Source organism: Acanthopagrus latus, chromosome 16 (genome assembly GCF_904848185.1).
Source record: "Acanthopagrus latus isolate v.2019 chromosome 16, fAcaLat1.1, whole genome shotgun sequence".
NCBI lineage: Eukaryota > Metazoa > Chordata > Actinopteri > Spariformes > Sparidae > Acanthopagrus > Acanthopagrus latus.
This window is the reverse complement of record NC_051054.1, coordinates 18,269,576-18,283,018: the sequence shown is the minus strand read 5'-3', so window position 1 is coordinate 18,283,018 and position 13,443 is coordinate 18,269,576. Positions and strand designations below refer to the sequence as shown.

The following is a 13,443-nucleotide window of genomic DNA, read 5'->3' as shown; positions in this document are numbered from 1 at the left end:
CAATGATTTGTGTGCATTATTATATTTAATAATCCTATGTCACAAAGAAAATGTCATGCAAATGTTTGACCTGGTGATAGTGCTACATCAAAAGTCAAGGGTAAAGTGATTACAGGTTATCCTAATGGGTACATGAATGTGTGTTGCAAGGTTTATGTAAATCCATCCGATATTTATTGAAGTGGTGGGATGACCGAGACTTGCATGGCTAATGAAAGGCTATTTGCACATGACAGTAAAATAAAACATATTTTAATTCACATCAAATGAAGACAGAACATCAGAGAGACCAGCATATAGCATTATAAAGGAACCTTATTTTTGACACAGTGCAGGTTGTAATACATTACTTTAGTTCACTGTACACTAACTGGGGGTGTAACAACACTCATCATCAATGATTTGATACACATTTTGTGACCATGCTCTAATTCAGTTATTTAAAATCTAAAGAAAGAAAAATGTTTTTCAATAGTAAACTATAGCATTTGTAACAAATGTTAAAATTTTAACCTTAGAATGACAACACACTCATGAGGTACAATCCTAAACTGTATTTTTGTCATTGCTATCAACATTTTCGCCAGCGTTGCAAATTGCCTATCCTGTCTTCAGTGGCTTTGCTGTGCAGGTTTGTCCAGTTTGTTGTCTGGACAAATGTGTGACACAGGACAAAAAAAGGAGAAGTGAGGACACAGTTTTTGTTACACCAGTAATATTAGAAAACTTTGAGGTCAATGCCTTGTTGTTTCATACAATCATTTAGCTCATTTACAGAAAAAAAAACAATTGTTTTGTTTATTCACATCATTTATTGCTGTAATTCCAGACAAAGCCTGCAGTTGATCATCTCTGTCAGGTTAGGTGTACATCGAAAGGTACACCCACTGCAAATTAGAGGGGGATAAATTATATTAATGCACATGTAGCACTGGTTAAAAGCATGATCATGTCATCACAGAAAACAAAATATGGTACGAACATGTTATATTTTCTAGAAAAACATACTTAACATACTGGGAATGGTATTTAGAAAAAGTTTTCACTTCAAAGTACAATTGCAAATGAGATATTTCCCTCTAGTAAATCAGCAGCTGTGCACATTGTCAAAAGTTAAAACCTTAAACTACCTTGAAATTTCAAGAAATGTAACATTTGAAAAAAATGTATTACCTCTGACTCACGAAGAGTCATGGTCATTCCATCAGACAACTGGCTGAAGATTTCTATTGAGAAAGACATGCAGTATTCTTATTACTCCAGAACTTTCTTTCATGGTAAAAATGATTTAATTTGAATTGCACAGAGAAACCAACAGTATATTACCAGCTGTTCAAATTTACTTACTGTTGATGCAGTCGAAGCGAAGGACGAGACTGATGAAGCTCTCCAGCGTTATTTGTCCAGAAGAGGAGCCGTAGCGCAGAGCCATCAGATTCAGCATATCATCGCTGATCCTCTTTCCTGACAAACATTGTTCAAAAGTTTAAGTGTGGTTGATATTAACACTACAAATAACTTGATTTCATTATTCATTAATCTGCAGATTGTTTTTGATTCTAAACACTGTCATGGTTTTCCCACGATACAAGAATACAACAGACCCAACGTTGATATCATGAGTTCAACTTGTATTTCTCATACTATAACAAATCAATGTGTCTGCCGAGAAAAAAATAAAAAAATAAAGATAATTGTCCTTGGACATCCTGTGTTTGCATTTTGATAAATCACTGGACAAAGTGGTTGAGATTTGTCTCAGCCTTACTGTGTTCATCATAAATGTGTTACTTAACTGTTGATAACATTTTTTCAGACACAAACACAAATGATGGACATGACACTATCATCAGCTCAGGAGTATAAACCGTGGTGACAGATGAGCATGCTCTACTGTAATAACTCCGTGGGAAGAAAAATTTGGTATATAGCCAAAATACTAGCCAAAAATTTCTTCAATAAGACCTGGTACATGCTTGATTCTGTTTACTGCAGCAAAAACCTTCTCACTACAATAAGGCAAAGACCTGAAAAAGTCACAAAGAAAAAAACAAACAAACAAATATGTAGATGAATTTCTGTTGCCAAAATTTGACCCTTTTTGTTTCTTCTCCTCTAATCATCTTACGACGCTTCTGTTGTAGGAGTTGAATGCATAACTTTGACATCTGACAACATTGTTTTGGTACATTCGGAGGACTTAAGCACCTGAATAGCATTGTTTTGCATGAAAAACTTTTAAAAACTAGCAATTATAAAACAGTGTTTGCCATTGTTGTCAATCAGTCATTGGATTTAAATGCAACATGTTATGCTTTTTCATTTTTTTCCTTTCCTTCAATGTGTTACAAAGGTTCTTGTGCATATTAAAGGTCTTCAAAGTTGAAAAATGACAAAGTCTGCACTAATGGATGCTCTTCTTTCCCACAGAACTAACTGCTCCTGAAGTGCTTGAAAGGCGACATTAGTAGTCCCCCCTTTAACTGTGACTTTGTGACATCACACTATGTCACCATGTCAAACATTTGCATAATTTATGCCTAGCAGCTAGTTTGGTATGTAACAACTGATTTAGCACAGCAGGTCAGTTGTTTTTGTCTCAGGTTTAAATGAACTGTCCAATTAGAGCACACTGGGTATTCAGAAGGGGGCCTTAAAGAGACAGGAGCTAAATCAGAGTGTTTCCAGAAGAGGGGAATACAGTACCGCAGAAAACTATCTACTTCTAAAAAATATGAACTGAAGAGAACACAATATGTCTCATTTACTGTGTTTCCCCAGAAGATTCACTAAGAAGTGGTTAATGGTATACCCGAAGCCATGATCGCGTTCCGGAGCTCATTCAGTGACAGTGTTCCTGTTTGGGAAACATCAGTGCGGAAGAAAATGTCCTGTTAAAGAGAAGACAGCTTGTGTTAAACTCTGAGCTCAACACAGCATAGGTTATACTCTACCCCTGCATTACAGCATGGAATTATTAAGAAACCATTAGTCTTCTTTGTTTTCACTTTCACTTGGTTCATTTTACCTTGTACATGACGATTTTCTTCCACAGACGAACAAATTCCCCATCATTTAGTTTGCCAGTAATTGATGTCTTACCTAACATTAAGGTATTTAAGCAGTGCGTGTTGTTTCATGTCTTGGTCTGACATTTAAATCTAATCCCGTGTTGATAAAGCATCAGATGGGGCAGGCAGGTGTTGGCATGTACACTGCTTATTAGTTTTATGTAATTAAATACTGTGAGAAATTTCCAATGAATACTGTTAAGCATTTGAGTTGGACCAAATTTCTAGGACACTATTTCACAATGTATAGCACAGGAGGATACATCCATCAGAGCAACCATACTGCGACATGCATCAGTGCTGAAGCCTCCAGATTTCAGGTCTCCTGAATAAAAACAGAGGAATAAATGCAGGACACTTTATTTGCCCTAAAGCCAGCAACATAGTAGCGCTACACAATCTCATTATTTCTGAAAATGTTTTTGTTTTAGCTCATATGCTGTCAAACCTTTCAGGATTCGCTCATTTAGAAGCTCCTGGAGCTTCTCAGCATCCACTTCTTCGTACTGGAAATGAAACGAAAACAAGACTTATGTTTGGCTCACATGCTGGTAGTCATAATAATGGTTAACTTTATATCAAATAACAAGTAATAGCCTCTTATATCTTTCTGGTTTGACCAGAATAACAGATGTAGTTAAAAGACTCTAAAACATGTTTCTGTGCCAACATTTAAAATTCCTGTTCCAAAGGTAGTAGTAGGCAGTAAAGTCAAACAGCAGCAAAAAGAAAAAAAACATGACAACAACACAGCTCAAACAGAAAATACAGCACAAACATGAATGTTTCAGTATTAAAGGGCTGTAAGTGTTAAATTATAATTTAAATTGTTAAATAGCTCTATATTCCAACAGTCATTACTGTTGAGTGTTTGGTCAGTAACCCATGTCGCTCCTTAGCCTTCTCATGAGGTATAAAAAAAAAATTCTGCTATCCCTGCCCACTTTATCCAATCAGGACAAAACTCCATGAAGAGGAGATCCTGTCTGCCAGGAACATGATCTTCCTGTTTAACAGTAATGGTAAGGTACCTGTCCCAGCGCTCTTGGTAATGGCTTACACTACCATATAAATAATGCTAAAAAAAAATAGAGGAAGAAGTCATGCAAGTGCGGTGACGTAGAAAGGAAGGAGGGGATTGCCAACTGCAATACAGAGAAGAAGTTGGCTAAAATGACGGCAGCCTTCACAGCAGCTTTAAAGAGACATCCAATTCCAGTCATATATTGATGAAAAAGAAATTACTTCAAAGCCATCTTGTGGAAAGTTTGATGAGGGGATCGATAAGACTCTCATTATCTGAGTGCTGCTAAATATGAAGCTACAGTCAGCAGACAGTTAACTTAGCACAAGTAAGGAAGCAGGGGGAACAAAACAAAAGAAAATCGTCCTACCAGCCCCTCTAAGGCTCACAAACCAGTAATGTTTTCTTAATCTAAAAAAACAAAGTGTAAATACAACAATACTTGGTCCTGAAGTCTATGCTGGTGAAGACTGCAGCAAAGTGAATGAGCATCTTTTTCAAAATGTTCAGCTATTGCTTTACTGTCAGGTTATGTTAATGTCAGATGATGTTGAGGTGCTTGTACATTTTTGACATGTCAGATTTGTCAGATTGTGATGTCACTAGGCTGACATATTGCGATTTGAACCAAGCTTTAGTAACATTATTTACCTTATCAGAGTATTGACGGAACAAGGTTCTCTTATTGTCGTCATCTGTTTCGTTTTTGACTGGTATGGTCTGCAAAAGAACGAGTGCTTTTATCTTCAAATGAATGAATGCATTGGACAATATATGTGTCATATGGTATCAATGTAATCAACATAGCAAACGGCATGTAACACAAAAGCAATACCAAAATGAACAAGGTATATTATCATGTTTCTCACCTGTTCGACTTTCGTGTGTTCGTGGTCATGGCCTCCAGAGTTCTCACTGGAAGGAAAGACATTAGTGCATTGTTGGAGTCAGTGTTGGGCAGTAATATCTGGACACAGTACAAGAATGTGATTACCTATGTAAGTAATGAGAAGTATAACGGATTACAATTTGAAATAAGGTAATGACATTACAGTTACTAGACCTATTAAAGGCTAATCAGTATGTTGCATGAGACTTACTGTACATGGGTCTCTGCCTTGGAGAGAATGGTCAGGATGAAGGAGGCTGTCTCATTGGCATTGAAGGTGGACGGCACAATCAGGTATTCACCAGGCTTCAGCATGAGGAACTCCATCACCTCACGTGCGTTCATGTAGGATTTAGTTTGGGCAATAGGTGCGTGGGTGTTGAAGAATGAGGCTGGGAACTTCCCCCTCTGTGCCTGGTACTGTAATACCGATAATAAATAGATATTTAATTTCTGTGCAGTTAATATCATTCTTCATGCAGTGCAGAGGAAGCAATGACTGTGTGAGGTTCTTTAAATGTTACTTACGTCTCCAGTGACCTTGAAAGAAAAGAGTTCATGGTGGGAGAAAACAGAATTAGTGTAATCATGACAACATGAAAACAAAGCAAATAAAAATAATGGAATTTATTATTTTACTCATTGCTTATATTTATCATTTATGTATGTAAGTCTGACAATACTTGAGGCTGGGGGTAAGCTGCATTTAAAATTACTTGAAGAATTTTTTTTATGTATTTTTATGTTGTCCTGATGCAATTTGATAGGTGATATGAGCCACAAAATGTCAAAACTACCAAAACTACAACACAGCTACTTCCCCATATCTTTGCATGACATGCCAATAATGGTCCAAACACTGTCACACAAACATTAAAAGGTAATATTTACCTCAAATACAGAGAATCCAATGTGGAGATTTTGGACCAGGCGTCTGTTCCTCTTGTCCGGCTTTTGCATGAGTGACACCAGCATGTTTTTTTCATCTGGTGCCGCAGAACAGTCACTGAGTAATTTGTCAATCTTGACCCGAAACTGTGGATTAGTCCAGAAGCTGTCTGGAAGGAAAACAACAATTTTGAATTTAATGATTTTAACAAAAGAAGGCTTTATCTGAAGAATATAAAAACAATCCTTCAAGTGGTTCATCCATCCTGTGCAAATTCCATTAAATACCAACATATATATTATATTCCATTCCTTATCCAGCATCAGTAATAAAAACAAAGTCTGTATAGTTTGTAAAGTATCGGACTATTATTATTGATTACAGAGAGTTTGTTGGTGGCATTTTTAAATACATTTAGAAATCAAATCTAACCTGATTAATTCAATTCATTAAAAAACGAAAGGTAAAAAACACTGTAAACTATAAAGTCTCACTTTGTCACCCTCTAGTCTCCATATGCTGCCTGTGAGAGCCAAGATATCCTGAAAGTACCTCTATTATTCATGCATCCTCCAGCAGTGGTTCCAGCCACCCATCTGCCCTCATAGAAGGAGGTCTTCCAGTGGCACGAAGTGCTTCCATCCAGGAAGTCAGGACACAGGCAGCATATGTCGAGATCTGAATAGAACTCACAGAAGGCTTTCAGGGGCATCCTGTTGGCATCAGAAATTAATTCAGACACATTGCTGAAAACACTGAGATTCACTAGTAATCGATCAGTTGAGGGTCGCCAATTTAATTCATAATTATTTAGTTACATTACGCATTACTTACATAACTTATAAATAGAAATAAACTAAAATGCACAATTATATATATATATATATATATATATATATATATATATATATATATATATATATATATATATATATATATATATATAATATGTATATATATATATATATATATATAATATGTATATAATATTATATTATAATAATATAATATTATATAATATGTATATAATATTATATTATAATAATATAATATTATATACAATACAATACACAGTGCATACATGTTCTTTTTATACTCTAAACTTTAAATATGTAAAGCTGAGGTTTTCAAATATAAAAAATATCATATTTTTAGAAATAATTCAACATTTGCCAAATTTTGATTTCAGTGTGCTTACCAATACTCGCCATCATCACAAACAGAAAGGCACATCTGACGATCTTCAGGACTAACAGTTTGCCACAAAGGCGACCTTTAACCATTGAAGGGAGAGGAGAGGTAATACTGTTACTTACTGTTCTTAACAATAAGAGACAAGTTACAACACATACTGCCAGTGTTCACATAATGTATGTCTATGTGTCTTTTTAAAGTATAATCTCAATGATATTTGGTGTATTTTTACTGAGTACTGAGATCACACAGGATGTTTTGAAGAGAACCTTCAGAAGTCTCTCACTGTCAAGACTTTTTTCACAAACTGGTTGTGACAGGTTTCAGTCTCTGCAAGTTAAGCTTCATTGACAGAAAATCACGCATGTTGACTTTTCCACTACACAACGTCAAGGCCCTGAGGCTAAATATAAATGGTGCATCGTTCTTCTGCAGTGCATGGGAGCAAATCATGGACAAGTTTGTGAAAGCACTGCCAGGTAAACATGAAGCACAAAGTAAAGAATCTACACCAAATGTCACAACTACTGAAAAAAAAAAAAAGCAAGAAAATATGACAACATAGATATGACATATCTTGCCCTCGGCTTCACCAGTACAATGGTGGGTAATGACAAGGTACGACAGAACATCAGCGTCTGACAGTATGAAGCCGAACAAGTTAAGACGTCACTTGGAGACTTCACATCACAAAGAGAATCTCATTAATTTCTTGACATTTTTTTTTTGCTACAAAAGAGGGGCCCTGCAGAAAAAAGTTTTGGCTTAAGTTAAGCAATTGTAGTGTACTAGGAGAGTTTGACATTCACTGATGAATTAAATGACACTGCTTTTTAATACAGTGGGCCTTATATAAACTATTTTGCCAACAGTTGACATATAACATCTGTCAAAACTTGGCTTTGATTTTGTTTTGTTTCACAGGCTCACCTAGTTTATGTAAAGGTTATTAATGTAAGTCTTGTGGATCTGCTCCAAATATCCTCAGTTCCTTTTAGACTTGATTTACAAGAATATAATTATCCAGCACAACAGCACACACAAATTGTAATCAAATCAGTCTTCAAATAAATAGTAATAAAATGATAATCTCAATGTTTTTCTCCTCATGAAGCATTTCAAAACAAATATCTTTGAATGGTCACAGTAACGTTCTTACCTATCACTCCAGTCTCCGTTCCACTCTCCTTGGCCCCAGGGGTTCCACAGGCGCACCAGGTTCACCATTTGCCCTTGGCTTATCACCTGTTCAACAGTTACCAGAGAAAATACAATTGAAATTTGCCATAATAATAACTACACTCAGCTATATACTTATTTTTAAACAAATGCAAACTTCACCTCTTTCACACCTGTGACAGCGTAGGCATGGCCTTGGACCAATCCATTTGGTAGTACAGTGTTCGCAGATGTTTCCTAGAAGATATAAATACCAGTTATGTTATCACTGCAGATAGTCGTGTACAACATGCTTTTCTTTAACAATGTGATAAATAACCATTAACAGGTTTGGGCATTATTTAGCAAGATAACCAAGCTAACCTTGAATTTGTAAACAAGTAGCAGTAAAAGAGTCATCCAGGCTTGCGTGCTAGCGTTGACGTTTCCAGTTAGCTTACCATATTACAAAAGCATGTATGTTGATGAAGGTTCTCAGGCATCCAGGTCATAGTAATTCTAAGTGCTGTATTGTAGGCAACTGGCCGTGTTTCAGTTTCTTGAAGATGTTTCACCTCTCATCCGCGATGCTCCTTCAGTTCTAACTAACTTCAGGGGAATTCCAGGCTTTTAAACTCTGTGTGGGAATGCCTACAGAGATGTTAAGGTAGACTGAGTTCTGTACTGTAGAGGGCATTTCTTCACTGTTTTTACTGCACCTTGAGCGGAAATGCATGTAAGAAGTGATGTGACATCATGAGAAACCCTTGATTAGTCTGAGTCAGCATTATTTCTCTAACCTTGTTGGCAAAAATCCTGAGAGATTTTGATTTGGTGTTGAATGTTACTGACCAAAGGAGCTGAGATACCGGTTAAGTGCTTGGATACTTAATAGGTAACTGAGTTGATGCTGCTGCTGATGGGTCTGAGTGGTGCTCTCTCCTTGTGTATATTTGTTGGAGTCCACATATACATGGGATGGCTTCCTGGGGTATAGTCGTTAACATAATGACACAATGGCTTTGTCCTTGACTGTGTCATGGGCTCACCAGTGTCCCCAGTAGTGGCCAGCCACTACATGGAGAAATTAGATAGATACTTTATTGATCCCGGAGGAAATTCAAGAAACACATGGTTCCACTGGGGCTCGATTTACTATTTATGCTCAAATTAATTTATTACCAAAAATAATGTAAAATGGTGTGTAAAACAAATTACTAATGTAGAAAATCATACATTATATCAAATGTTTATTATTTATATGGCTTATTATACTAAACATTGAACAGAGTGCTAGAAAAATAAAATTCTAAAATACAAAAACAAATACACAAAGATCCAGTCTCTGACTGATTGTATGTATAATATTTTTAAAAAAATTAAACTATTTACAGTGAAACATCACAGAGACGCTTATAGAATCAAATTACAAAATGTACACATAAATGTGTAAAAATAAGAGAAAAAAGCAGCATCCTTTTTCTTCCAACTGCACTGATTGATCTACTGTTCTAAAATGACTGTGAAGGTTATTTGTAAAGCTTGCTTGTTATGGCCTTCTAAATTTGCATGCTCTATGCTCTGCCTTTGTATTATAAATGTAACTGGAATACATCCAAATTTTACTACATTCCCAGGCAGGAGCCAGCTCTGATCAGTCACTTCCAAGAGCTTGGTCTAAGGGCCAGTTTGTTCACAACCATCGGTAGTGCCTACCCCTTGAGGTGTACCACAGCCCATCAGTGATTTAGATTTGCCTGCTCTGCACATCAGTTCCCAGAGGTTTGGAGGAGGGTCTGACAGGTCAATACAGATGTGAACACCACCTGTGAAGTCCACCAAGGCCTCAGAAGGAGTTCCAGAATTCATGTCCGAGTAGGAACCACATACCCTGACACAAATGGATGTGGAATTACTAACACAGATATATGACAAATGTCACTATGAGAAAATACATTTAACAATTGAGAAACAATACACTGTTTTTCCATACTTGGCATAGGCTTTCTCCAGCAAAGCAGGCCAGAACTCAGTTGGGTCTTTGGAGTGAACAAAGATCAGTCTCCCATTGATTGTTGGTAGCTTATCATCAATGACGACATCCACCCACCTTCCAAATCTCCAGAACTGAGTTGAGCAGAGAGGAGACAGTAGAAAGAGATCTATAGCAATGAAGCATTTATCAGGACTGACTTTTAAACAAACAATTTTGGCAATGATTAGGAGTTTACCCTGAAGTGGAACAGCCCGCAGTAGTCCTCATCATAATTTTGCTCAGGAGACACAACTTGGTTAAGGATGACATCCTGGAATGTCAGAGCTCCAATTGATGCAAGAAACCAGCAGTTTCCTGAGGGGCAGAAAGGTGCTTTACAAATAAATTGTGCACTAAGGATAGAAGATAACAAATTATACTAATGCAGTTGAGAGGGAATAAGCATTGGTATAACTCATATAATATATCTTGATATGTGGCTTTAACTACACTTCTGTCTGATCTCTGCCCATTGACAGCACTTGCAGCAGTATTTTCCTTACCAATCATGCCTTGACCAAAGTCAAACCTGGAGACCCCATCAACAACAAAAGATGGATTGGAAACAATGTTCTGAAACAGAGGAATTGTTGACAACACAAAACAGGTTATAGGTTTAATATTATGTCTGTACATGAGAGAAAGTGTAGTGCTATGATTGTGAGTGTTGGTGTATCTGAATTTCATTGTATGAATAAAAGGTAGGGAGGGGAGAACATAGGGTGATGGGAATGTACATGGATTTTATTTACAGTTTAATTTGTAGAACAGTTATGAATGGATCCCAGATATCTTTTAGGCAGAGATATTGTTCTTTGTGTATGCTGCAGTTTCTTCTGTTGATATGTATTCTGAGATTAGGTTGGTCGAATGGATGAAATGGCAAGATGTTCTAGATTTCCAATATTGAAAGACTATTTTCTTAGCAATAGCTAGAGAGACAAGGACCGGAATTGTGTATTTTGGGGGAAAGGGAGTGCGGGAGACAGTGGGACTCTGCAGTCCAGGATCGTGGATGGTGTCTCAGTTACTGTGGTCCAGAGAGACTGAGAATGAACAGGTTGGTAGAGCCAGGTTGCATGAAAATAGGTGTCAGTGCTCACAAAGTGCATTGTGAGCAAGTGTCTGTGTCAGTTAGTCCCATTATAAGCATTTTACGATGTGAGTTCTGTGAATGGTTTTGTATTGTATGAGTTGTAAAGTGGTGGTGGTGGCCATTAAAGAAGATGTTTCTGCAGATTTGTCTTCAGAAGTCCGGGTCGGGACACAATGCCAGATCACAACACAGTCTAACTGTACTTAGCTGCCCAATGTTACAAAAGATTGACAAGTGGGAGATTTAAAAAGTGAACATTTGTCAAATGAGAGAATTTTCCCCAGCGTAAATGTATATGACTTTCCGTGGTGCCCCACTGTATACAGCTGGTGCTCCCTTTGTTTTCATCCCTGCCCCTCAAACATCCTGAGTCTGCCTCTGCGGGATGGTGTAAGTTGTTTCAAAAGCAGATTTTGTGAGCTTCTGTCACTTATGACAGAGGACAGTGGTATGTGCAAGCTTACTCGGTTTTACAACTGAATCAGTGTGGCTGTCTTACATGCTTGTTTAACCATCACATTTAGTGTGATGGGATCCCATCTTTTCAGCCACTAAAACACTCACCGATGGTCTCTTCCACTCCACTGCGGCAAGATCAGAAGGGCTCAATATGTCTTTGCCAATGGACCTCCTGTCAGGCGGGAACATATCGTCGACATACCTTACGCGATTGATGTTACAGTATTGTTTCAGTAGCTGGTAGTCTTGGTTGAGGAACTTTTCAGGGTTGGAGACGGTTCCCAAACCATCTTTCTTGTGTCGTGCATTAATGATGTTCATGCACACACCTGGTGTAGCCATTTCTGCTGTGTTTGAATTCTGTGCAGGAGGAAAAAAAAGGAACAAATACTACGGACTGCAGTGGAAGGGGAAAATTAAACAATAATGGAATAAGAATGACTCACATAAACCCAAGTCAGTTCTCCCTGATTGATCCCATACTAGCTTCATGAAGCTGAACAAAGCTGAACAATGCTGGACCAAAAGTTTTCAGGAACTATCGCATTTGATACAGATATCAAAAAATACTAAAAGCTTTTGGCTGAGGGAATCGGGGAGATGCTACCATTTGGATTAGCCTACATAGTCTTCCCAGCAGCACTCTCTTACAGGCCTCTCATGTTCTGGAAAGAGTGTTTAGAGGAACAACACTGGATTCACAGACAACTTATTCGGTATATACGATATATGAATATTCGTGTATGTATTACATTTGGTAATAAGTAGTAAGCAGTAAAAAAAAAAGTATAAAGCTAGAGACCATCTTGTTGGGATCATACCCATCAACTTGTTCACATTCCCACCAATGACTACTCAGTAGTGATCGTTATATCTTCAAACTCGGCATTAATGTTGATCTCAGCTCTTCCCAAGAAGTTTCATAACTGCAAGAAATGTGGGTAAGGGGCAGTGAAAGTCAAAGTGAAAAACATGACCAGCTGATGCTGTTGCAGCTTTAAAAGGCATTAATAAGGTGTATGGACGTTCTTAACAATTGTTAATGATAAGGCACCACGTTCCTCATCATGCCTGTTGCTTTCGTTCTCTTACCTACAGTTTGAAAGGCACTAAAAAGGGAACTAAGCTGTCTAAGTAAGTCAGTGTGCATGCCTGTTCTTCATTACCTCAGTAGTGAGCCAATGCTATACAATAACCTATTGTTCGATTGAAGGTATGATGTTTTTTCAAAAGAACTACTAGCATTTATTCTCTACCCAGTTCAATTCTGCCTTTTGAAAAAAAGTCCACACAAGTCAACATGTATAATTTTAGTTACTGTGAACAGTTTCAACAGTTTCAAGTGCAGCTGAGCACTTTAATTGGGAAAAAATGCTCCCCATCACACTGAAAAGACTGAACGTGCTCTGCAAAAACCATGACTCTTAAAACTATAAAACTGTTGACAAAACAGAGATATTATAACAGACAGATATCTGAAACATGCAAATTAACCTCCAGATAAATTGTAATGTAAGAAATAGAGAAAGCACATACAACATACTCGCTCTTGCCAATGTTGTTAGTACAACCATATGTTGGTTTCCCTTATAATGACACAGTGGCAGAGTGTCTTACTTGGCTATCAG

General features: G+C 37.3%; 1 protein-coding gene across 1 annotated transcript; it reads right to left on the bottom strand.

The window, feature by feature from the left end:
* Window positions 1-151: 151 nt before the first annotated feature.
* Window positions 152-12,157, bottom strand: LOC119004677 (calpain-1 catalytic subunit-like). Its single transcript, XM_037071806.1, has 21 exons — window positions 11,921-12,157; window positions 10,764-10,833; window positions 10,457-10,575; window positions 10,219-10,352; window positions 9,942-10,116; window positions 8,409-8,483; window positions 8,227-8,312; window positions 7,072-7,146; window positions 6,426-6,586; window positions 5,876-6,042; window positions 5,513-5,524; window positions 5,196-5,404; window positions 4,965-5,010; window positions 4,747-4,815; window positions 3,520-3,577; window positions 3,335-3,396; window positions 3,029-3,097; window positions 2,813-2,891; window positions 1,348-1,464; window positions 1,174-1,226; window positions 152-887 (listed from the first exon to the last, which is right to left on the bottom strand). The coding sequence occupies exons 1-21, from the start codon at window positions 12,155-12,157 to the stop codon at window positions 861-863; spliced, it is 2,100 nt and encodes a 699-aa protein (XP_036927701.1). The 3' UTR covers window positions 152-860.
* Between the last annotated feature and the right edge of the window lie 1,286 nt (window positions 12,158-13,443).